Source organism: Etheostoma spectabile, chromosome 7 (assembly GCF_008692095.1).
Source record: "Etheostoma spectabile isolate EspeVRDwgs_2016 chromosome 7, UIUC_Espe_1.0, whole genome shotgun sequence".
NCBI classification, from domain to species: Eukaryota; Metazoa; Chordata; class Actinopteri; order Perciformes; family Percidae; genus Etheostoma; species Etheostoma spectabile.
The window spans coordinates 23,969,243-23,992,915 of NC_045739.1; the positions used below are offsets into that span (position 1 = coordinate 23,969,243).

General features: G+C 42.5%; 1 protein-coding gene across 1 annotated transcript; it reads right to left on the reverse strand.

The window, feature by feature from the left end:
• Positions 1-1,104: 1,104 nt before the first annotated feature.
• stk35 (serine/threonine kinase 35) lies at positions 1,105-21,594 on the reverse strand. Its single transcript, XM_032519849.1, has 3 exons — positions 20,846-21,594; positions 15,836-16,646; positions 1,105-4,099 (listed from the first exon to the last, which is right to left on the reverse strand). Exons 1-2 carry the CDS (start codon positions 21,405-21,407, stop codon positions 15,910-15,912), a joined length of 1,299 nt encoding a protein of 432 aa, XP_032375740.1. The 5' UTR covers positions 21,408-21,594; the 3' UTR covers positions 1,105-4,099; positions 15,836-15,909.
• Positions 21,595-23,673: the final 2,079 nt, after the last annotated feature.

Here is a 23,673-nt window from a genome sequence, read left to right on the forward strand (position 1 = left end):
GCTTCGTGCCGGCCGCCATTGTTTTCTTCTAAAAAAAAAGACCCTTATCTATCACACCAACCCATTTGTTTGAAACACACAAAGGCCGTCTGGCATACACACACACACCTTCGGGCACCAACACGGCATTCTGGGAGCTGTAGTTGTTGAATGCAAACGACGCCGCTGTGCTCGACTATCTCTGCGATACAGCCGCTCAGAGGGAAGAGGTCACAGGTCGCACATGTTGCATCATAAAGGGAAAAGCTAGGTGTTACTTGTAAAAAAAAAAAAAAAAAAAGTGAAACCCCACACAGAGAAGTCAGTCCAAAGGTTAAAGAGAGACCAAAAAAAAATCCACCCCCCACTCAAGCAAAGTTCTCCTTGTATCAGAAGCTAAGACAAAGTTGAGGACATTTTAATATAGATAAGATGTTCCAAAGTGCTGAGAATGAGGTAGGACCTTGAAAATCGACTTCTGATTTCAAAACACTTGGCAGTGCTGGGAAACCAACGGGAGGTTCTGGCCGTTCCTCCGGTCTGTGTTGAGGAGCGAAGGCTAGCAGAGCTTTTAGGGGTCTGGTACACACAACCCCCCCCCCCCCCCCCTACCCCCCTTAACCACTCTCTTCTTGGTTGCTTTTATCTGTGTGTCTCAATTATTCTGTGCAGTTAAACTTTTGCATTTTGTTCCATTTTCCTGAACATTGTGGTTGCTTCAAGTAACATCTCACCTGTGGATCCGCCTACATTTACACGGCTACATTTTGGTTTTATAATGAATGTCTTTTGCTATGTTTGCACACTTCCAACCTACTCTGGTGCTCTTAAAATGGGGAACATTTGGAAACACTGCTGCACCCGTTCTGGTTTAAAAACCCCGGGGTCGTGTTGTCTGGACAAACAGAGACTTCTGGACACGTGGCCACTCGTCCGACAGCGTTATCGGTCAGGAAGCTCACAGACCTTTCAGTAACAGTTCCACCTCGCCGTCGCTCCAAGATAATAAATCCCTGCTCTTACTTTCCGCCGCTGATGTTTATCTTTCTCCAAAGTATTTTCCTGGGTTTTATACGGCCGTGAGAGTAACGTCAGACACACTCCCGGGCGGTGTTTGCTGTCGCGTTGTAGCCACGTGTTCCTGTCAGTAACAGTTCAACCTCGTAGCCGATCCAAACAAGATCAAGAAAGAGAAAACTCTCGTCTATCTCCGCGGTCCCTGTAGCATCTACTGCCACCCGGGCGGAGTATGCAAGCTGCTTCCGGTTTGTGCCCAGTAACCATGAATGGTCGTGAGATATGCGTTCTAGTTTAACCCTTGTTTGGTCAAATTGACCCATTTCAAATTTTTACAAGAAGAAATATGGTCCAAGTTACTTTTTTTCTACCTGAAAATCAACGTCCTTTCCTTATTTCCTGTGATAAACATGTATTCCTGACTCAATTCAGAACATTATTCTGGATATGACCACTTATATTGTTTCCATAGCGGATTTTTAACATGAATTATAACCTTATGACAAAAATCAAACCCCACTTCCATGTTTAATAGTGTGCTAGTAGAGACTGATGCATTCCCTGAACATATATGTTATCCCAATTGTTTGAAATTGAGATAAAGACAATATTTGTTTAACGGGTAAATTTGACCCGAAGGATACAAAAGAGTCCCAAAAATAAAGACAATACAAGGGTTCAAACTACTACTGGAGCTACAACTCTCACTTAAAAACCAAAAGGTGGTGTAGTAGTGTAAATCTAGCCTGGGTCATGTGGCTAAATATTGTTTTGCTTAACATTCAAGACGCGTGAATCACGGCACAGCGAAGCCATGATTTTCAACCCAGATAGAAGACACTGCAGAGTTTTAAAAACATGCTCTCACGAGAGGAAGGAAGAAAAGGATCGTCCAGTCAGGATGTTGCTTTCGGGGATTATCTCCAGATGGGAAATCTTCAAATTTTCGGTGAGAGTCTCCAAATCAGACAAAGGTTCAGCCACAGATGTCTCAAAACTGCTCAAGCGACCAGTGTCTCTTAATGATTGAAAGTTACCCATCGACCTGATATATTAATCTGTGGTGAAATTAGTATTCCGCTCCGAACATGCCACACTCAACCTCAATGTAGAAAACATTCAGTACAAAACCGCCCGTGAGCAGATTCATGTTTCTTGCGTTCAGCGCGGTGAGAACGGCGTCTGATCGCTGCGCAACTCCAACATTTTATAACAACAGGGGGGGTGGCGGCGGCCTATAGCTCACTGAGTAAGAGCGCTCACCCCGTGATGGCTGAGTCCTGCAGCGACCCGGGTTCGAATCCAGCCCGCGGCCCTTTGCTGCGTGGCATCCCACATCTTTCTCTCTCTATCCCCCTTTCACATGTCTATCCACTGTCTGTCTAATAAAGGGAAGAAAAAAAATAAAAAATGATCTTTAAAACAACAAAAATTGCACAGAATGATTGGCTACAGGAGAGAGGAAGTCCGTTCTTTGAGTTGCTCCGACCTCAATCTGTGTGAAGGCGACCGTGTGCGGAACGCAAGAATCAGGAATCAGTTTCAAATTCCACTAAAATGATCATGATTGGTTCCTGGTCATACGTTAACTTACAAACTGGGTTCATGCTGAGCTTTGCAGTGATGATAAACGCAGTTTTTCCAACAGCTGCTCTTTGGAGTGAACAGGAACAAATGCCCACATCAAAGCAGATCTGAACTGTTTGGCTGCAATAGCACAGTGTTGTATGGCGTTGACACAGGCCTGCGTACATCTAAAAAGGAGAAATCTGTAAAACGCCTTCAAAACAACGTGAAAACTGTCCACATTCACAGCGGTTGTGTCTCTGGAGTGTGACACAGACGTGTGAAATAGCCTCGTAGACCTAGACATGAGCGTGAACATGTCACACTCCTAGAAAATCCTTGATGCCGATATCATTTAGGTTTTGTATATTTCAGCTTCAGCATCGTGACTACACTTGAGCTTTTGAGTAGAGCAGAGCCACCGGATGATCCCATCCTCACTTGGCATTATTATCGGGAAATTGTTAACAAATTGTGACATTTCATATCATTGAAAGCAAAATATTCCTTTGGTCAATTTAAAGAAACCTGCACGAGACCAAAGTGGTTTCTACTGTAACCCACACATGGTTTTCATCTCATGATGCAATCGCACTTAATGTGAATCATCGTTAAGGCACGGGGTTGAACATGTCAGACAAACTGTTGCTCATAGTAACTCACTACACCACTAAATGATGCTTTGACCTTAAGATACTGGTTCAGTCCAGTACGTTACCTGTGCCACGGACACGTCATTACAAACAGGGCCGGGTTTAAAAAAAGAAATCATTTTTATGATTCAAATCGATCTTCGTTTGAATGATCCGATATCGATTGATAAAATCCTGAGATTGACCTTTTAAGAGGCTTCGCTTCAAAGCCAGACTGAAATGAAACTAGGAGATCGAAGGGAATTGTTCTCGTGCTCAATAACGATCCGAAGTTTGCCAACATTTTGGGGGAAAAACTGGCATGGCCGTTTTCACAAGATGTGGCTTTAGGTCTCTGTCTCTGCATCCCACCCTCTGCATTGAGACAGCACTTATGTCTCTATGTGACTGCTTTGGGGTCAATTCCTAACGACAGCATGCATGTGTTTAATACTGCAGCAGGTTAAAGGGTCCCTTGTACAAATTACAACATTTGTTCTCTGAGATTGGCTTTCATATCCAAGCGAAGCTTTCATTGTAACAGAAACATCCCCAAATCGACTCGCTATGGACTCTCAAATCAAAATGGGACATTGTGAATGGGAATCGATTTAGGAAATCTGTGGCGATACCCAGTTCTTATTACAGATGTTAAGGAAGAGCGGGCCTTCGCTGAGGCTGTTGGGAACTAAAAATCAACAGATGTCAAACCAGACCACTGTTGGGGTCTGGTTTGTTTGCATACTGGTCCGGTCCCAGAGTTTTTGGAATCATTAGCCAGTTCATCGCTTCCTCGCTCAAATCACGACTCGTGGATCCTTCACAGTTCAGTTCGCCAGAGCTCCTTTCTGTCCATCGTAGTCCATCGTAGTCCATCGTAGTCCACGTCCATGAAGTAAACAAAGCTTCAAAGACACAAAGTGTGTACAGGTCAGAACAGGGGCAACAAGAAAGAAAACTGATGGGCATCATTCCCTAAGCTTCAGACAGTACATTTGTTAGTCAGGGCGCATTCACACCTGTAGACTCGGTGCGATTTGGTCGTGAAGTTGCAACATCTTTCATTTCAAACGGCAAGCACCAAATATTGTAGATGAATGTCACACGGTGGAAACGGTCAATCGTCTGTCGATTGGACAAAATATCTGAGGGACACTCGCTGACACTTCTGGTCTCAGAAATAACGGAGCAACACCAGACTTATAACGTCTCGGGTTTTCTGTTTCTGTAGCGTTTCTAATATTCTAGAAGACGGTGGAAGAATGTAATCAGCTGACATGATGACCAACGACGTTGTTTTGGTTCACTTCCTGTATTTGGGTCAGATCGCATTCTCACCTAAAGTAAACCGAACTCTAGTCCACTTAGAACAGAGACCGCTGTTTTCAAGGAGACCAGAGCTCGGTTATTTGGTCTGCACCAGAGTTCAAATGAGCTTCCACATGGCCGGGTTGGCTCAGTGGGTAGAGCAGGCGCACATATACTGCAATATCCTGCATGTCTTCCCCCCCTCTCTCCCCCCTTTCTAACCTAGCTGTCCTATTTAATAAAAGGTGGAGGAAAAAAAAATCTTTGAATGAGCTTCCAGACCGAGCATTTTGTGGGATAGTCCAGGCCAGACTAGGTGCACATCTACTTCAAGGTTTATGCCTTGACGCAGAGGTCCAGGGTTCAAATCCGACCTGTGACGATATTCTGTATGTCTTCCCTCTCTCTCCCCCCTTTCTGACCTAGCTGTCCTATCTAATAAAAGGCGAAAAAGCCCCACAAAAAAAAAAAAAAAAAAAAAAAAATATATAATCATATATAATATATATTATATATATAAAAATATAATATATATATATTAATATATAAAAATCTCTTTAAATGAGCTTCCATTTCCAGGCCCGACTATCCCACTGAATTTTCCAGGGTTCAGATTAAACTTCCAGGTATGAATGTAGGTCAGGTATGAGGGCGTTCCTGCAAAAGAGAGAGGCTTCCTGTCAGCAAACTTTCCCTGAATACATTTTTTTTTTTTTTTTAAAAGCTGCTCAGGTGTGAACGCAACCTCACGCCCAACCAGGTCGGACACGCCTATTCAGAAGAGAAAATAAACCCTATCGTATGGTTGGCTGCTCGCTAACTGTGGTGCTATTGCTTTTAATTGTGCTCTCTCTCTGCAAAAATGTGATTAACCTCAAATTTGACATCACAAAGCCCCAGACTGGTGCTTCTACATCTACCTGCAGCGAGTGTGTGTCCTGCCTGTAGATGTAGATGTGGATGGAGCTGTGCCTAGGAGGACAGGTTTAGTGCAGAGCTGGGATCTAATTATAGCCCAGCGGCTGACATGCCCCAGCTCGGGCTAGCAGCGGTTTGTTCCTCTCCTCCCAGGTTGCGTAACCTTGCAACACATGGTGTGAACACGAAGTGGGTCAGCTTAGGAGCACGCACGCATGTTTTGGGTTGGTGAATGAGGGATGATGGGGCAAAATGGAGGATGAGCACTTTAAACTCTGCATATATTTACAGTAACAGCCAGTCATTCAGGTAAAAAAAAAAAAAAATCCAATATAAGATTCAAAGCTAGGGCTGCACAATATCAGGAAAATATGAGATAACAGAATATCTCCATAACAATAGTACTTGAGATAAATGAACACATATGATATTAAAGTGTACTCAGTTCTGCTGCTTTCAGTGTTCAGATAAAATACAACACATTGATCACGCCCAACGTTGTTTTATTTTTATTTACATGAATTGAAAGTAAAACGCACCACTAAAAGAAAGATTGACCGTTACATATTAAAGTGCAGTTTTCTGATGTTGTGTTTCAACTCACACAAACATCTCTTGAGTGTCTTTATTGATATGTTGCAGTCTTTGAGGTGTTTATTGTGAGTTGATATCGCAATGACGATTAAGAAAAAAAAAAAACACGATATATCGTGTAGTCCTGTTCAAATCCCTCTTCATTTGAATTATCCGATATAGATTCATAAAATTCTGATATCGATCTTTTCACCCTTGTGTTGTCTTCCCGTTAACCGTGAACTTGTCCTTCCAGGTCAAAATTGAAAATGAACATTTTTTGGGGGGCTTTTCCGATGTTTTTGTCGCTTTTTCTGATAAAGTTTTCACTTTTTCCATGATTTTGGCGTTTTTTTACAAAAACCTGAGCTGGTTTAATAACAGGTTTTACTTTTATTCTTGGAACTCATGGTCAACAAACCTCATTCATATCAAATTATACACAGGTTTTTAGTTACAAAGGCAGAAATTATCAATTATTTTGACTAATAGTCAAGTTCAGAGGATGTTGAGTGGATCACAGATGGTTAGATGTCAAAGTTTAGTCCGGATACTGTTTTGAAACCATTGAGAGAAAAAAAAAAAAAAAAAGAATTCAAATGCTATTTACCTGACAAATGTTGTATGACATTATCCAGGTTATTTTTGGGCAATTTGGTTGAAAGAAATCCAAATTTGATGCTGTCGGTCTGGGAACTCTTCTCGCATCTTTAGACCCCCACTGCCCCAAAATAAAGAACCCGAATTTCAATATTGACAAAAAAATATGTGTGACTATGATTACTTTTCTATAAATCGAGCAGCCCTGGGATCTTCTCAGATTACTCCAAACGACAGAGCAGAGCAGTCAGGCCATAAGGTATCCTCCTGACACACGAACAGCCAGGCACTATCGATCTGTGTGGTGGGGGGGGGGGGGGGGGGGGGGGGGGGGGGGGGGGGGGGTTTGACAAAGGTCAAAGGTCACTGGTCACTGACTTCATTTCCTTTGTTTTGTTTTACTTTGCTTTTGGACAAAAAGAAGGATTCCAGTCCTTTCTAAACCTGAATTCTGTTTTTCCCTTTGTTCACAATCCTCCGCGACCCAAGTCTGTTCTTTAAAAACCGTGTTGTTAAAGACAATACTAATATATAATATATATATAATATATTATATATTATATATATATATATATATATATATATATATATATATATAATATATATATATATATATATATATAATATAGAATAATAAAAAAAGAACAGCTGATGAAATCAGCCCTGAGGCTTGAATTGAAAATTCTTACAAGAGCAGCTGAGGGAATGTCGTGTGTGAACTTTCTGAACTTTAAGAGCATGCCCTCAAACCTGAGTATAAGACTGTCCTGGGTATGTATGTATGTATATGTATGTATGTATGTATGTATGTATGTATGTATGTATGTATGTATGTATGTATGTATGTATGTATGTATGTATGTGTTTCTAGTGGCGAGAGCAATAGAGGAAGTGATGTGACGAAATATAAGAGCACCAAACAAACACAGGACTCTCACCCAAGGGAGCGGTGTGTTCGAGTCCTGTTTCAAAAGTAAAAGTTAGAAAATTAAAGAAATAATTGCCATAAACGTTTTATTTTCAGACGGGCCTCGAACACATCGCTCTCTTGGGTGAGAGTCCTTTGTGTCTGCTCAGACACGGCCCGTGTCGCACATGGATATTGGAAGCACTGCAACACAAGTGGAAAGAAAATAGATTTGAGGTGTAAAAATCTGCAGAAAGACTTTAATTTTAGCAGCTAATTAAATTCCCGGGGAAAAGTCCTGAAAAAAATGTCATTTTGTTCCGATTGTAGAGAAAGTAGAGCTGAAGAACTCAACCAAAACGAACACGGTGTAACACAATGTTGTGTGTAGCTGCAGTAAAAAAACAAATCTGTTATTTAAAAATCTCTAAGAAAACTGCTGCTGAGTAAGTAAACATTAAAAAAAAATAACTTCACAAACGTCCCAAAAAAAGCAAATAAACATCGGCAATAAATTCAATAATGTCGACAAAAGGCGCAAAGCGTAAAAAAAATAAATAAAAAAAATAAATAAAAAAAATAAAAATACAACAAAAGTGGAATTTAATCTCCGGAGCACAAATTATGCAATTTCAAATGTAAGAACAAAACAAACAAGAAACGTTCGTTTCTGTTTAGAGATACATAAAACTGTTATTTCTTGTGGGAAGAGTCCTGCAAAGAACTAAGTAATAACGTAAGACACTTATAGAAACACAGAGGCAAAGCTAAATTAACTCAAACTTAAACCCTCCTGTGTTCAAACCCTTGCTGCATGTCGTCAGTCATTTTGCTCAGCTGGAGATATTATTGCTGCATAAATAAGCCAAAGACGAGGGGAACAAGGTGGATGTTGTAGCCCTGCAGATCCTGGACAAACCGAGCTCGGCTGCCAACCCAGACACTTCTTGTTGCATAACCCTTGAAGCAGACTAGTACCTTGTTAAAAACCGGCAGAGACCGGTACACTGTGGGAGAGGGGCGGGGGCTGGTTTCTCCTAGTGAGTGCAGGACAGCTCTCTGGAACCAGCTTGAGAGAGTTTTCACAAGCTCGGGGTGGTTTTGTGGCCGCGAGGCATGCAAAGCAACACATTCCCCTTGGCTGGCATCCAGGAAAAACTGTCCATTGTGTAGGTTTAGGTGTGTGTGCCTCCGAGTTTGTCTTGGTGCAAAACTGGCGAAGCATTGTGTTCAGTTATAAAAAGTTAAACAATGTTGGGATAAATAATGTATTTCTGTTTTATGTGTGATGCAGCCAGGATGGGATTAATATCCATTTTGGTCTGTGAAGAGGTCAGGATGAGCCTTTTTGTGTCCCACCAAACCCCCTCCGTCTCTGCCGGATCAATGAGAATGTCTCGGGTTAGCAGACTAACCCTAATGTCCCCAAGATAGGGGAACCAGGGTTACGTTTGTAACCCTGGTTCCCCGAGATAGGGGAACGAGACACTGCGCCGGTTACGACACCACGCCTAAAGGCGTTCCCATAGTGTCAATTCTAACAATTCCCAGCAAATCCAGAGGTTGGACAAAGAGCAATGTGATGATCACCTTTCATAACCCAGTGGACAAAACCAGCTGTAGCATTTCAAAAGGTTACAGGGACAACATTCAGTATTTTCTAATAAAACAGAGCTGCCACTAACAGAGATGTAACTCTGTGGGGATCAATTATTTAGATTAACACAAATATTTCATCTGTCTATACTGAAAACTTCCTGTCCTGACCCATCAGAGGGGAAATCTGGTTCCAAAAATTAAGGACAAATGTCCTTCCATTTGTTTCCCCACCTGCATCCTCTGGGTAATCCTGCCATCTTGAAGTTCTTAGGTTGTGATTTAGTGCCGGGACGGAGCGCACAATAGATACCAGCAGTGACGGAGGGAATTCAACAACCATGAAGTAATATCAGAGACAGAAAACCCATCTCTGCGACAGATGCAGACCACGTCTCTTGTCATCTATTATTTACAGGTCAAAATGGACCACGTGGTCAGGTAAGCTCAGTCGGACACACACACACACACACGCACACGCACACGCACACGCACACGCACACGCACACGCGCACCGCGCACGCGCACGCGCACGCGCACGCCACGCACACGCGCACACGCAACGCACACGCACACGCACACGCACACGGTTGACTCCGACCTAAGGCCCTTTGCTGAATGTCTTCCCCCTCTTTCAGTCTTCATCTTTTCTGTGGAATTAAAGGCCTAAAATGCCTTGAAAAATCATCTTTAAAATAAAAAAAAAAAAGATTTAACCCTGTCATCAGCTTTGGTAAATCTGTCAACACAACAGCGGCTAATTATACATAAAAAAAAAAGGTAATTTGGACAGCACTCAAGGACAACATGAGTTAAAGCTCTGCTGACAACCCAACCCAAAAAAAGCTTTGCCTGACGTGTCGTGCGTCACTCATCAAGTTCAAGCCCACGTTGGAGTCACTCAACCAAACCCAAAAAGTGACTAAAAAGCTCTTAAAAAGAAGTAGTAAGCGCCAAAATGCCTGTCCTCTTGGAGCGAGACCTTCCCACTTTCTAGCCGCTAGCCACATCCACAAAAACCGTGCGTTTCACAAAGTAACGTTATGCCGGGCCGACATTAACGTAGAGCACAGTGGGGGAAATGACGTTAGAAAAAAAGCTAATCATAGCAAACACACATAATGTAGAGGCCCAGAGGGGGATCTGCTAACATCGGCCCGGTCCTCGGTGCGTCGGAGGCAGGGTTCGAAATTAACTTTTTTGTCCACCAGCCAAATTGATAGTGAACGTTTAATTTTTTACCAGCCACTCAATAGATAACCATTGTTTTTTTGGCTGCTGAGTGAAGCAAATCTGCTTCCATTTGCATATTCTACCAGCATTTGACTAGTAGATGGTGCTGGTTTTGAACCCTGGTGGGAGGCCGATAAAGTCCCAAAGGTAGAGGTAACACACACAGTAGATTTTGGATTTCTCTGGATTTAAGGCTCATTAAAAACCATTTAGTTTACACAGTTTACATTTGTGGCGTTGGGTTATATGGTGGCTGGGTGGTTGCGACTAACGTCCAACCAATAACCCAGAAAATCTGACTTGTTTCACAGCCCGATGTTGGCGTGGATGAGATGAAATGCAGACTGTGAGATTACCAGGCTGTAAAGATCCGACAGCCCATTAGATCCAACACAGCCACCATGAATGGGGCCAGCGGCGTGGAAGAGATGTGGATCCATGTTGTTCCAGACCACCGTGGGATGACATGGACTGCACTAGATGCCGAAATGTTCATCATAAATTGTAGAAGGAAGGGGTCAGATTACTGACATGGCTTCAGCTTCTCAGCCAGATTTCTCCTCTTCTTCTCTTAAGATTTTAACTTTGGAATAAACAAAAAGGACACAAAGAGGAGCTCCACCTCAGGATGGAGGTATTACTATAGTTTATGTAGTACAGATAGTACTTTTGTTTGTCAAGTATTTAACTCTCATGTTGTCCTCTGGTCAAATTTGACCCGTTTTTCAGTTTTTTCATCACAAAAAATGGGCCTTCGAAGTAAGCTGGAAATGTCAACATTAGAAATATCAAATAACTTTGGAAAAAACATTAAAAAAAAGCATTGAAAAAGTGACAAAAATGTCACAAAAAGCGGTAACTTTCTGTCATGGTTGAAGGGAAGACAACACAAGGGTTAATTCACACAGGAGTTTACAAAAACAGACTTTAGCGTGTGGTTATTTCATATGGACTATTTATTTACTGAATCATCAGAAAGCATGATACATATTGATCGTTATCAGGATATTATTTTCGCCCCATTAGATTTATTTGTGTAGGAACTCATTTTTTTTTGCAGGTTTTTCTCTGAACCCTGAGGGGCCCCTAGGAAATATTTACAACCTCCTCAGCCACTGAATGCTCACTTATACAACTATGTTACATAAGAACGCCAAGGAACTCATCACACCAACCCCCAAAATCTCATAAAGGTTGCCTCTCTCTGGCATTTCTTGTCCCCTCAGTAAACCCACCCCCCCCCCCCCCGTGACTGAGCCAGAACATAGTGTACTATACCCTGCGTTCATTTCTTTTAGAGGAGGGGGATCTGCGTCCTCTCAGACCCTAATGTCTGACTTTCTTTAAAAATCTATGCTGCTTTTCAACATTCTGATAGGACGGAAAACATTCAGAGTAAAACTGCTCGAGGGCATCAGCGAGTTTATTACAACGCCCTGGAAGTGCCTCAACTTGTAAAAAGCCAGTTCATGCTGTCAGGAAAAACAAAAAAAAGGTTCCCAAAGTCTGGTCTACTCTTAAAATTTGTGGCCGGGACATTCGGTTCTCAGGCCGGGTTCAGATGGAGTCGGTGCATAGCTGGCAGGCAGGCTAACCCTAACCCCAGACCCTAACCCCTTGTGTCTACCCTAGACCCTAACCCTAACCCCTTGTTTCTACCCTAACCCCTAACCCTAGACCCTAACCCCAGACCCTAACCCCTTGTGTCTACCCTAACCCTAACCCCTAACCCTAGACCCTAACCCCTTGTTTCTACCCTAACCCTAGACCCTAACCCCTTGTTTCTACCCTAACCATAGACCCTAACCCTAACCCCTTGTTTCTACCCTAACCCTAACCCTAGACCCTTGTTTCTACCCTAACCCCTTGTTTCTACCCTAACCGTAACCCTAACCCTAACCCCTAACCTTGTTTGTACCCTAACCCTAATCCTAACCCCTAACCCCTTGTTTCTACCCTAACCCCTAACCCTAAATGTTGCAGACGCAAGCCCTGAGCCAGGAGCTGCATCTCACGGGGGATGTCGTACAAAACTTAGATTTACGTCCACCCAGGTCAGCGAGGTCTGGCGGCCAGTGGTCTGGATCAACGGAAGTACATTTGGAGGATAATTGCCTGACATCCAGTGTCAGGCAACTGAAAACAGTAGTAGAAGTAGCTCATGTTTGCACACTGAGCTTTGCCAGTGAGAGTGGATTGCACTCTCCATCGTACCATAGCATAACGTCACCTGTTACGGTGCCAATCAGTGTGGACTAGACTCCACATCTGTGGGAGGAATTATAAGGTTTCATCTCCAATGTTCTTCAGTTCGGGATTTAAAATAATACATGGCTCTTTTAAACTTGTTTTGGAAACCAAGAGGAATTGACCTTTGTTTGAGGGGCACACGTGTATTACTTACTAAGTTAAGAGGGACTGTATGACGAGTCACGCACTTGTTTCTCTAGCGTACAATTTTAAGCGGTTAAAAATGATAGCAGATGAAACGGTGCTTTACAAAAAAGGACTGAGGCTGTGAAGGGAAGCCAGATATCTTAGCACCTCCGGAGGTAATCATTGAGTCTTTATACCTATCAGCCATCCTATCAACCCTTTTCAGGTGCAGTATATCATGCTAATGCTGTGCCAAGGGGCAGTAAAAATTGTATTTATTGTGTCCGTCACCTTCCTCTCTCTGTGGGTTCTCAAACTCGCTCGGGAAACTACGACAGAGAAGAGAATTTGGATCTTGCAACGAGGCAGACCTGTTGGTTCTGTCGGGAAATGATTGTAAAGATTTACAAAGAATACGTTCATGGTGTTTCCTCTGTAACTGGGACAATTGGGACCAATTAGTGGGATTGACAGCAGACTGATACACCCCCCCGGTGTAAGGAGAGGTCCTTCATCCCGGTCTCTGTCAGACTCTACAACACCTGCACCACATGATAATGTTGGAGTTCTCTTCCTGTTTTTCCATTTAACCCTAGTGTTGTCTTCCCTTTGACCATGAAAAACATTTTCCCCTTATCTCAACGTTATTTGTTGCTTTTTTACAAAGTTTTCTTATGAAGTTTTTTTTTTTTTTTTTTTTTAACCGATTTTGCCGCTTTTCCAACATTTTTCAACCCAAATCCGACTTCCTTTATTTCAGATATAAAAACAAAACTTTGAAAACGAGTCAAATTTGACCCGAAGACAACACGAGGATTAATCCACACACTCTCTGTTTATCTTTATCTGTATTTATATTTTTCCATTACAAGTACTTATTTTTTCAATATTAGTTATGGTCACAGGTGAATATAACTTATATTATGGTTACCTACTTTTGCATTATTACTTTAATAACATATTCAGTTTAATTTTAAGGTCACTTACTTACACTGCAATATTGTTTTTTTGTACTATGGCAACCGCACTTTACTTTACAAAACCTTTTATTTGACGCCACTTTACTTCAGTCTACCTTCTGCTCATTGTCTACCGTTTGCCTGTGTTTGTTGTGTGTTTACTAGTTTGTTTGTTTGTTTGTTGTTTTGCTCTTATTGTAGAGAATGCTGCTGTAACAAAGGAATTTCCCCGCTGTGGGATAAATAAAGTATCATCTACTCTAATCTAATCTTTGTGATTGCTGTTAGTACAACAACGATACACTGGTAAGAGATAATGATGTGTAACCATGTTGACTAAAAACAATATGAGCCTCATACGTCCTTCCATCAGATGTGAGTATCATCGCAGTTAGCTGTCCCATCAGCTTCTGACATAAATACACAACCCCCCCCCCCCCCAATGTTTACAGCCACTAATCCCTCTCTCCAACAGATGACAGTTTCCATTGAAGCACCATGCACGACTGTGAGCCTGTTGCATAACATCCCATAATGCCACTAGAGAACGAGGCCAAGCAGCGGACTAGCACGCAACAACACTTTCAGAGTCCCTTCTGCTGACAACTGAGGTGTTACGACACGAAGCGAGCGGGCGGGGGGGCGGAGAAGTGGAGGGGGGGGGGGGGGGGGGGGGGGGGGGGAGATAAGGGATAAGGGATTATTGGAGAGCTAATTGTTAAACAATCGTCGACTTAGTCCCGGTCAATGGAGGGTTCAAGTTCAAACAAACAGACGGACAGTTCGGGTCGTTGAACGTCCACTCAGTTCGCGGCTGATGGACGTGTGAAAAGGAGTTTCCGCTTTAGAAAGCAAACTGAGGTACTATAACGTCTCATAGGACACTCTTTATTCACTGTCACTACAGCAGAAAGGTGTTTCCTGCTGAGTGTGCAGTTTGTTTGGGGGGGGGGAGGAGAGATTGGAGGGTTCTATCCAATTTCCAAAATAAGCACCCCTTTTAGAAAGTAGTAAAGTGGGGGATTAGATTAGATGATTAAGTAAAAGTATTCCCTAAAAAAGTACAGGGACTTTCTGTTGTAGCAAGGTAAAAAAAAAATTATTTTACCTCAAAATTAACTCAGAATTTACACACACACACACACACACCACACACACACACACACACACACACACACACACACACACGCCCTTTGCCCTCAGGCTTACCATGCTTTGTTTTGTTAAGTCTCTCCTGCTTACATAACTTTGTTCTTTCCCCCCCCCCCCCCCCCTTGAGGTCACACACACCTGTTGCCAGCTACCTTCAACTTTCCGCACTCTGTTAACGGCCGTCACCTCGTTAACTGCATCAACAGCCCAGTTAACGTGTTGATTAACTCCTGTTAATCCGGTTTCCTCGACAGTGACGTGGGACGCGTTGGCAAAAACCAGCAGCAGCTTAGGAACTATATCGGAAGTTAAGAAATTAGGTCAACACGCCGACCGATGTCCTGTGTTTAGAGCCGTTAAAAAAACAACAACAAAAAAAAAAGGTACAATTTGCAGGATTTTACTCAAAAACAATATATAGATTAATACAAAAAGTAACCCCCAATCACCACTTATGACTAACTACAAGTGTCTGGCGGTGTCTGTATCTGCAGTCTCTCGCTGTCTCTCTTTCTAGGGAACGATCATTTTTGTATCATTGTTGTTAAGACTGGAAAAGCCCTATATAAATACAGCACATTTACATTTTACATTTACATTCTCATTATCATTGAAAAGTGTATACATAAAAACGTGTGATTTTCTGCGAGGCTCTGTCCCAAAACAAAGATGTTCTCTTTAGTCTGTAGGATACAATTTGTAGCGCCACAATACTTGATTCCCAATGGTTTGACACATATTTTGCCTCTAACAAATATTGCGCCCACCTGCGATTTGGACATTGCAGTACTGTGATTCTGATATAATTGCGATTCATTGTGCAGCCCTAGTGTATACCTATATGTGTAGATTTGTGTAAAGTTTTGTGTCAGCACCGCTGGAAACAACATTTACAGATTCTCTGTATGTGGAAATGACAAAAAAAACTCAAACTTGATCAAGAATTAACTTAAAAACATTCCTAAAAAAAAGGTAGAAAAATAAAAACACTAATAGGTTTTTAGGAATGTCTAGCTTACCTGGGAAGGAGAGTGGTCCCTTCTTTGACTAGTTAGGTTTAAAAAAGGAGAGGTGTCAGGAAGTTGAGGGGCTGTCACGCGGCACACGTGACTTGGTCCATGCGCACCTCCAGCTGGAAGGCGTCCGGCCGGTCCTGAGGGTTGACCGCCAGCATGTCCTGCAGGAGCTTCTTCACCCCCTCGGACATGGAGCTCCTGGCCTTCTGAGGGATGTGGAGAACCATCTTGGGGTTCTCCAAGAGGGCCTCCCCGACCGGTACGATCTCCGTACCTTGCCGTATGTAGGTGCCGAGCAGCTCGCGCTTGGACTCGGCATCGATGAAAGTGATCCGCTCGATCATCGCCCAGATGATGATGCCCAGGGCGAAGATGTCCGCCTTGGCCGTGTAGTGGCCCTCCCACACCTCGGGGGCCATGTAGAAGTCGGAGCCGCAGGCCGACGACAGCCAGAACTTGTTGATGTTGAAGATGTTGTTCTGGTTGCTGCCTCGGCCGCCCGTCGCAGGGTGCTCGTCGCTGTTCTTGGAGTGGAGGCCGGCGCAAACCTTGCTGAGGCCGAAGTCGGCCACCTTGAGAACGGGTGAACCCGATTTCTGCGAGATGAGAATGTTGTCGGGCTTCAGGTCCCGGTGAACGATGTTGTTCTTGTGCAGGAACGCCACGGCGCTCGTCAGCTGGCGCATGAAGCTCCTGTTGGTCTGGGGGTCGGGCCGGCGGGACAGGATGTACTGGTTGAGGTCCCCGCCCTCGCAAAACTCCATGACGAACCAGAGGTAACAGGGCTCCTCCGGGTGGCCCAGGATGCGCTCCCCTGCAGCATGCAGACGGACAGATATGACCTGATTAGTGAGATATTAGTGAGATAACAGCAGTCAAACTGTGACATCCGGTCTGGTCACTAGAGCTAAAACCCCGTGTTAACCCTTGTGTTGTCTTCCCATTACCCATGAACTTGTCCTTCGGGGACAAAATTGAATTCTTTTGTGCTTTTCCGATGTTTTTGTCGCTTTTTCTGATTTATTTGTCACTTTTTCCAGCTTTTTCAAAAACCTGAGCTGGTTTAATAACAGGTTTTTTACAGTTGTTCTTGGAATTTACGGTCAACAAACCTCATTTGTATCAAATTATACATACGTTTTTAGTTAAAAAGGCAGAAATTATGAATTATTTGGACTAATAGTCCAGTGACTGTTTTGAAATCATAAAAAAAACAAAAAAAAAGAATTCAGATGCTATAAGATTAAATAATAAAAAAATATTCAATGAAAGTAATCATAAATTTTACCTGAAGAATGTTGTATGGAATCATCCATGTTATTTTTGGGGAATTTGGTTGAAAGAAATCTAATATTTCTGATATAAAACACTTTGAAACGGGTCAATTTGACCCGAGGACAACACAAGGGTTAAAATACTGATATTGATATTTCAGAGTTGGAAAAAGTTGTTTTGGAAAATAAACCCTTTCTTTGATTTCATCGACCAGTTTCACATGATGTTTAAGTGATTAATGTGAACAAAAAATATTTTAAATTGGTCCAGTATTGAGCGAGGACGCTGTAACCAGATTGGGAATATGGCCATTGTCAAATTTTGCCCATTAAAAGTGCTGTTTGAATATTGAATTGAATATGTAATTAAAGTAACAATGCAAAAGTGGGTAACCGTAATATAACTTATATTCACCTGTGACCATAAATAATATTGAAAAAGTAAGCAACTTGTAATGGAAAAATATAAAACACAGATAAAAATATACAGAGTGTGTGTGGATTAAATGAAAAACAGGAAGAGAAACTCCAACATTATCAGGTGGTGCAGGTGTTGCAGAGTCTGACAGGTCACCAAGACTTAGCGAGTTATGACGTCATGTCTTTTAATAAACAGCTGACGCGCGGTGCACATAGCGGGGAACCCTGTTGTGCGTGTGCCCTACACCACGGCGCCGCCATGAGCATATCAACAGAGGAAACACTGCCATGTAATGGAATAAAACACCATAAGTGTCTGACAACATTATGGAAAAGGATCCCTACTCAGACGGACCTTTTTGTTAAAGTGTAAAAATCTAATTTGTTTCACTGGAAACAGCTCAGTTACCAGATTGGGGAAAAGTCCATTGTCAATTTTGTCCATTAAAAGTGCTGTTTCGCCATGACAGGTCAGATATATTCTAATGTCGCTCACGGGTTAGGGTTAGGTCGTTCAGAAAGGATCCCTACTCTGACGGACCTTTTTGTTAAAGTGTAAAAATCTAATTTGTTTCACTAGAAACAGCTCAGAACGCTGTAACCAGATTGGGGAAATGTCCATTGTCAATTTGGTCCTTTAAAAAAAATAAAAAATAAAAAAAAATCTAATCTAAAAATCTAATTTGTTACACTAGAACCAGCTCAGAAATCGCCATCACTGTGGGCGGGTTGGCTCAGTGGGTCGAGCAGGCGCACGTATACTTAGAGGTTTATGCCTCGATGCAGAGGTCCCGGGTTCGATTCCGACCTGTGACAACTTCCTGCATGTCTTCCCCCCTTTCTCACTTAGTTGTTCTGTCCATTAAAAGGCGGAAAAGCCCCAAAAAATTATCTAAAAAAAACCAGCATATTTAAAAGCATGTAAATGGGTCAATTAAGAGTTTATTCTAACCAAACCAGAGTTGTGACTGTTGGAACAGTGGACAGATGAACCAAGACTACTTTTAACAGTTTTATTTTGTTTGTGACAACGTTGAATGAAGCGTGTTTTAAAATGATAAAATGACAGTTTATTTAAATGGAGTCTGGTGGGTTTGGAGATTTGAGATAGAGACTTTAATTTGTTTATTAATCCCCAATTGGGAAAATACAATTTATACTCTGAGTACACACTTTGTTAGTAATCACACACAGGCCTGCATGCACTAATGGAGAGATGTTGGAGTGGGGGGGGGGGGGGCTGCCAGCTGGGCCAGCGCCCTGGGCGTTTGGGGGGGGGGGGGGTATGGTGCCTTGTTCAAGAGCACCTGGCAGTGCCCAGGAGGTGAAGTGGCATCTCAGAAGCCACCAATCCATAGTCCGTATTTTTTGGTCCATATGGGGACTTGAACAAATGACCTTCCGGTTCCCAACCCAACTCCCTACGGACCGAGCTACTGCCCCCCCCAAAACTGACTTCTGAGCTGTTGCCCCCCCAAAACTGACTTCTGAGCTGGTTCGTGTTAAACAAAAAAGGATCTAACTCTTTAAAAACAAGGTCTATCTCTGCAGGGATCCCAGTGTTGTCAGACATGACTAATAATCCGAGCCTGTCAGTGGTTAGCGTTGCTCCCTGACACTCTGTGGGCTGCGACCTGTCTTTTACGCTTCAAAAACAACATAAAATGGACCAAGACAAAGGATAAGAAGGCATATAGATCAAAAGGAAGTCCTTTTAATTGTTACCTGAATCCTAAAAACTTTGCATTGTCCGAAAGATGTCAGCTGGAGATTAACATTTCATTTCAAGAGCCTGAACGGTGACACTTACATAACAGCCGGGCTATTAAAAGAAAACCCTGTGTACACTGGTTCCCTCATAACTCTGGGTTTTAACAGCACGGGTCAGCCAAATTTCACTTTTTAAGTAGAAGATGTACAGTATTTATTCACCAGCTTATATCTCAATCAACATGCCTGCTGAGCAATAACAAAGGGAGTAGAAGAAGTAGGTCAAACTATATCGATGGCATCAATGACACAAACATAATCAAAATGTATATTTCGGTGGATTATGCTGCAGTATTTTGCTCTCACATCCGAGATTACACTCTAACATCATTGTGTAGTGTCTGAGATTTCAGTCAACGGGCCATGGGCTAACACGCTGCCAAATAGTACACTGTGTTCTTTTGTGGGCTGAGGGAAACATTGTGTACTCTCCGGGCCTCCTATAGGTAACGTATAGCATATAGCACCCAGCAGCTGACAGAAACCAGGCTGCAGAAGGAACTCATTTTACGTCTAATTCACAATGTCATTTTTCTGTAAATGAGCCTTAATACCCCAGATACATGCATCTAATTCATGGATGGGCACATATTGTCCACATGGTTTTGTTTGAGTAGAGATATAGGAACCATACGCATTAAAGTGGACCAGTGAAGCTTCTTAAAACATTCAGCCTCTTCTTTCTTAATGTTATTGATATAACAGCTGTTTTAGATAGATAGATAGATAGATAGATAGATAGATAGATAGATAGATAGATAGATAGATAGATAGATAGATAGATAGATATTGATCCCAAAAAATGGGAAATTACAGTTGTGTGCATGTTTGTTTCTGCATTTATTGTCTGTTACATTTTATTTGAATATGTTTATGTAGCCTATGCATCAAGGCAAATTCCTTAGTAACTGTTACTAACTTGCCAATAAATCCTTTTCTGGTTCTAATTTTGATTTATTCAAACCATAGCATTGATGTAAATATTAGTGTGTAACTGTTAATCTGTGGCTGCTGAGTGTGGTTCACTAAATCCCAAACTGAGGTTGCACTTACTGCAGCTGCAGACCCGTAGTGCACGTCTACATGAGCTGAAAAGACATGTAACTATCTTATAGCTGACATAAGCGCGCTTTTATTAAAGCATGAGACAACTGAGTCTTTAATGGTCTACAAGTTCAGAGCTCATCAGAATCCGTATACAGGGGAAGTGTTCAGTGACAGCTGCTCACAGTCAAAAATTAAATACTGTTGACATGTATTTGGAGTAAGGCTACTTTAAGAAATGATAGGATGCACACATTCTTTCTTAAATTATTATTAACATGGGTGTTATTGTTGTTATGTGAATGTGAAATAATCAGGACAGTAGCCTGTCTGTGTGTTTTGTTTTGTATTTTTCTGTCTTTTTCTATGTTTTGCATTGGGCTCTGGACCTATTTTGCGTGTCCTGAATAAAGAATAAAGTATGCAAAGACCATTTCACATTACTAAAGGGTCCATTATGTTGCCTAGCAATGGAATTCAATTAAAAAAAAAAAAAAGTGCATACCTTTTAGTGACGTCTCCACCAGGCGCAGGTACTGCTTGGACCTCTTGTTCCCGTGGCTCATCTTCTGGGCCAGGCCGTTCCTCTGCAGGACGCACTCCTCCAGCTGGACCACGTTCTGGTGCCGGTTCTCCAGGCTCGTCAGGGCCCAGAATTCGGCCAGGGCGAGCTCCACGTTCTCCGGCGCGTCACACTGGAGCCTCTTCACCGCCACCCTGGCCCCCGTCTTCCGCGCTACGGCCTCGTACACGACCCCGTAGCTCCCGCGCCCGACCTCCCGCAGCAGGCTGTACCGCGGAGCGAGCGCCTCGGCGGGCTCCAGTCGGCCATTCCGCAGGAAGCTAATGGAGAAGCAGCTGTTGTCCTCGTCCTCCTCCATGTCCTCCTCCATGGGCTCCGCGTGGTGGTTGTTGTCCCCCACCGTCAGGGAGCGGAGGACCTTGCCCACGTCGCGCTTCATTTTCACGGCCACGCTCCGCCTGCGGCCGCGCACGCCGCCGCTTACCTGTCTCCTCTTCTTCCCGTCGCAAATATCCATAACTTCTTTTTTGTCGAAAGTAAGCATGAAGGGAGGACGTGTTTGTCTCTCATTACTCAAACTCTGAACTAGTGAAGCTTGACGTCCTTACGTCTGCCCGGTTGACGTTAGGGAAGCTTAATAAACGCCAGCCTGTCAACCCGCGCGCAGCTTGATGGCTGTTGATAATGACAAAAGGTGGTAAAGTGACTTACTGTATTTACCTCCAGAAACAAAATGTTCCAGCTTCCCAGCACACACCGAGAGAACAGAGGGCGGGCTCTGCTCTGCAACCGCACGCTGATTGGCGCAGAGAGAGAAAAGCGCTCGCGGAGATCCCGCCTCGATCAAAGGGGTGGAGGAAACCGCGAGCACGCTACGTTTGTTTTTATTTTGACAAAGGCTCCTATAGTCTTTATAAGAGTATATGAAATAGATAAGGACGCATGTATACGGCAGTTCTCATCTCCATATGGCAAATGTAATACAGGCCTAGTTGAGGTGTGCATGTCGGCCACGTGCAGGTTTTTTGAAAGCGACACACACCTGAAACAAGTCTCATTATAGGGACAAAGGTACGGTGCCCGAAACGGTTCAGTAACAAATGCAAGTCACAACACAAATGTCCAGGTATGAGCACATTTTCAATCATAAGTGGTCATTTTATAGGTGATAAACTATATATTTGATGAAATATTCGAACATTAATGAATGATTAGGTCCTCATTTATGATCCCACATGTGTTGAAGAGGCATGTCCAGACCATAGACCCTTATTAATATACAGTCTATGGTCCAGACTAATACTAGTCCAAGGACCAAAAGTGTACTTTAGGGCTTTTATTAGGCCACGTAATTAAAAACCTAGAACTAGAAACTAGAATGGGTACAAGTTGATTAAAAGAGAAACTTATAACCCCTGAAAATCCTTTTATTCGCTGACCTTCAGTGATGTAACTTCACCTTCACTTTCCTCTTCCCTCCGACTATTATACTGTTTTATATATATATATATATATATATATATATATATATATATATATATATATATATATTGCACAAATTGCACAGATGTCCAGTGTCCTTTGGGGTATACCCCAAAGGACACTGGACATCTGTGCAATTTCACACAGTGCAATATTTAACATTTAACCATTTAATTTCATTACAGTGCAACACTTATTTATTTGTTAATACTTTATCTACTTTCACACAATGTGTATTCAAGCTATTTTATATTTGTATACAGTTGCTCTCCGGACTCAGGACTGTGCACCAGCCCCCCCCCCCCCCCCCCCCCCCCCCCCCCTCTTTTTCTCTGCACTACCTACACTTTATATTATTGTGTCAACACTGTAAAGGCGTTGCTTCAATCTAATCTAATACCAGTGTATAATGACAATAAAGGCTGTATATTCTATCTACTCTATTTCTATAGCTGCAATCGTCCTCCATGACATCACTGTTGGATGTGGTTACGTGCAACAGAGCACGCATCTCACCGCCCCCCCCCCCCCCCCTCCACAGGAGCGAGGCTACAACGTTATCCCCAATTAATTTTCCTTTATGACATTGCAACTAAACTCGTTGCCTTAAACCATTTTCAAGAAATGTCTAGATCAGAAATTTGTCTTTCAACCAAATTTCCTAAAAATGAACACGGATGGTTCTATAATAAAAACGCTCTTCTCAAGGAAAATAAAGGATCAGTTCACTACTTTCATTGAATTGTGGGTGTTTGATTCAATTGTCTAGCATATTTATTATTCTTAAACTCCAAAACGAGTGATATTCAGTCGAACAAAACCACAAAAAAGCAAAGATATAAAAAAAAACAAAGCGACAAAACTGAAACAAAGTCAACAAAAAAGTGCCAGAAGCTGAAAAAAAACTGCTCATTTTTTTTTGTAGAAAAATGTACCAACATTTATTTAGCCAAGGGTTAACACAGAGCGGCAAGTTGATGCAGTAAACAAATTGTTTACAGTAGTATTCATTACTAAAAAAAGAATTAGTAAGCCTAAAACATAAATAATGTTTTTCTGGAGTCATGTTGTCTACAATAAGCATGTTAAGTTAAACATACAATTACACATGACACATATTAAACATTGATATGTTTCAATGTATTGTGCTGCCTGTAGTTCACATGGGTGGATGGGGGTGGGGGTGGGGGGGCGGGGGGTAGGGGGGGGGGGATTTCAAAGGTGGGTGACGGGGGTGGGTGTCGGGGGGGCATAGCTACAAATCCTCAAAAAAGCTTTAATTGTCAGATACCTGCCTGAGGAAGAACAACACAACCATGTTTGTCATC

Coding starts and splice junctions, on each gene's coding strand:
- stk35 (XM_032519849.1), bottom strand. CDS start 21,407: ATGCTTACTTTCGACAAAAAAGAAGTTATGGATATTTGCGACGGGAAG. Junction 16,647..20,845: donor GGTGGAGACGTCACTAAAAG/GTATGCACTTTT, acceptor TGCATGCTGCAG/GGGAGCGCATCCTGGGCCAC.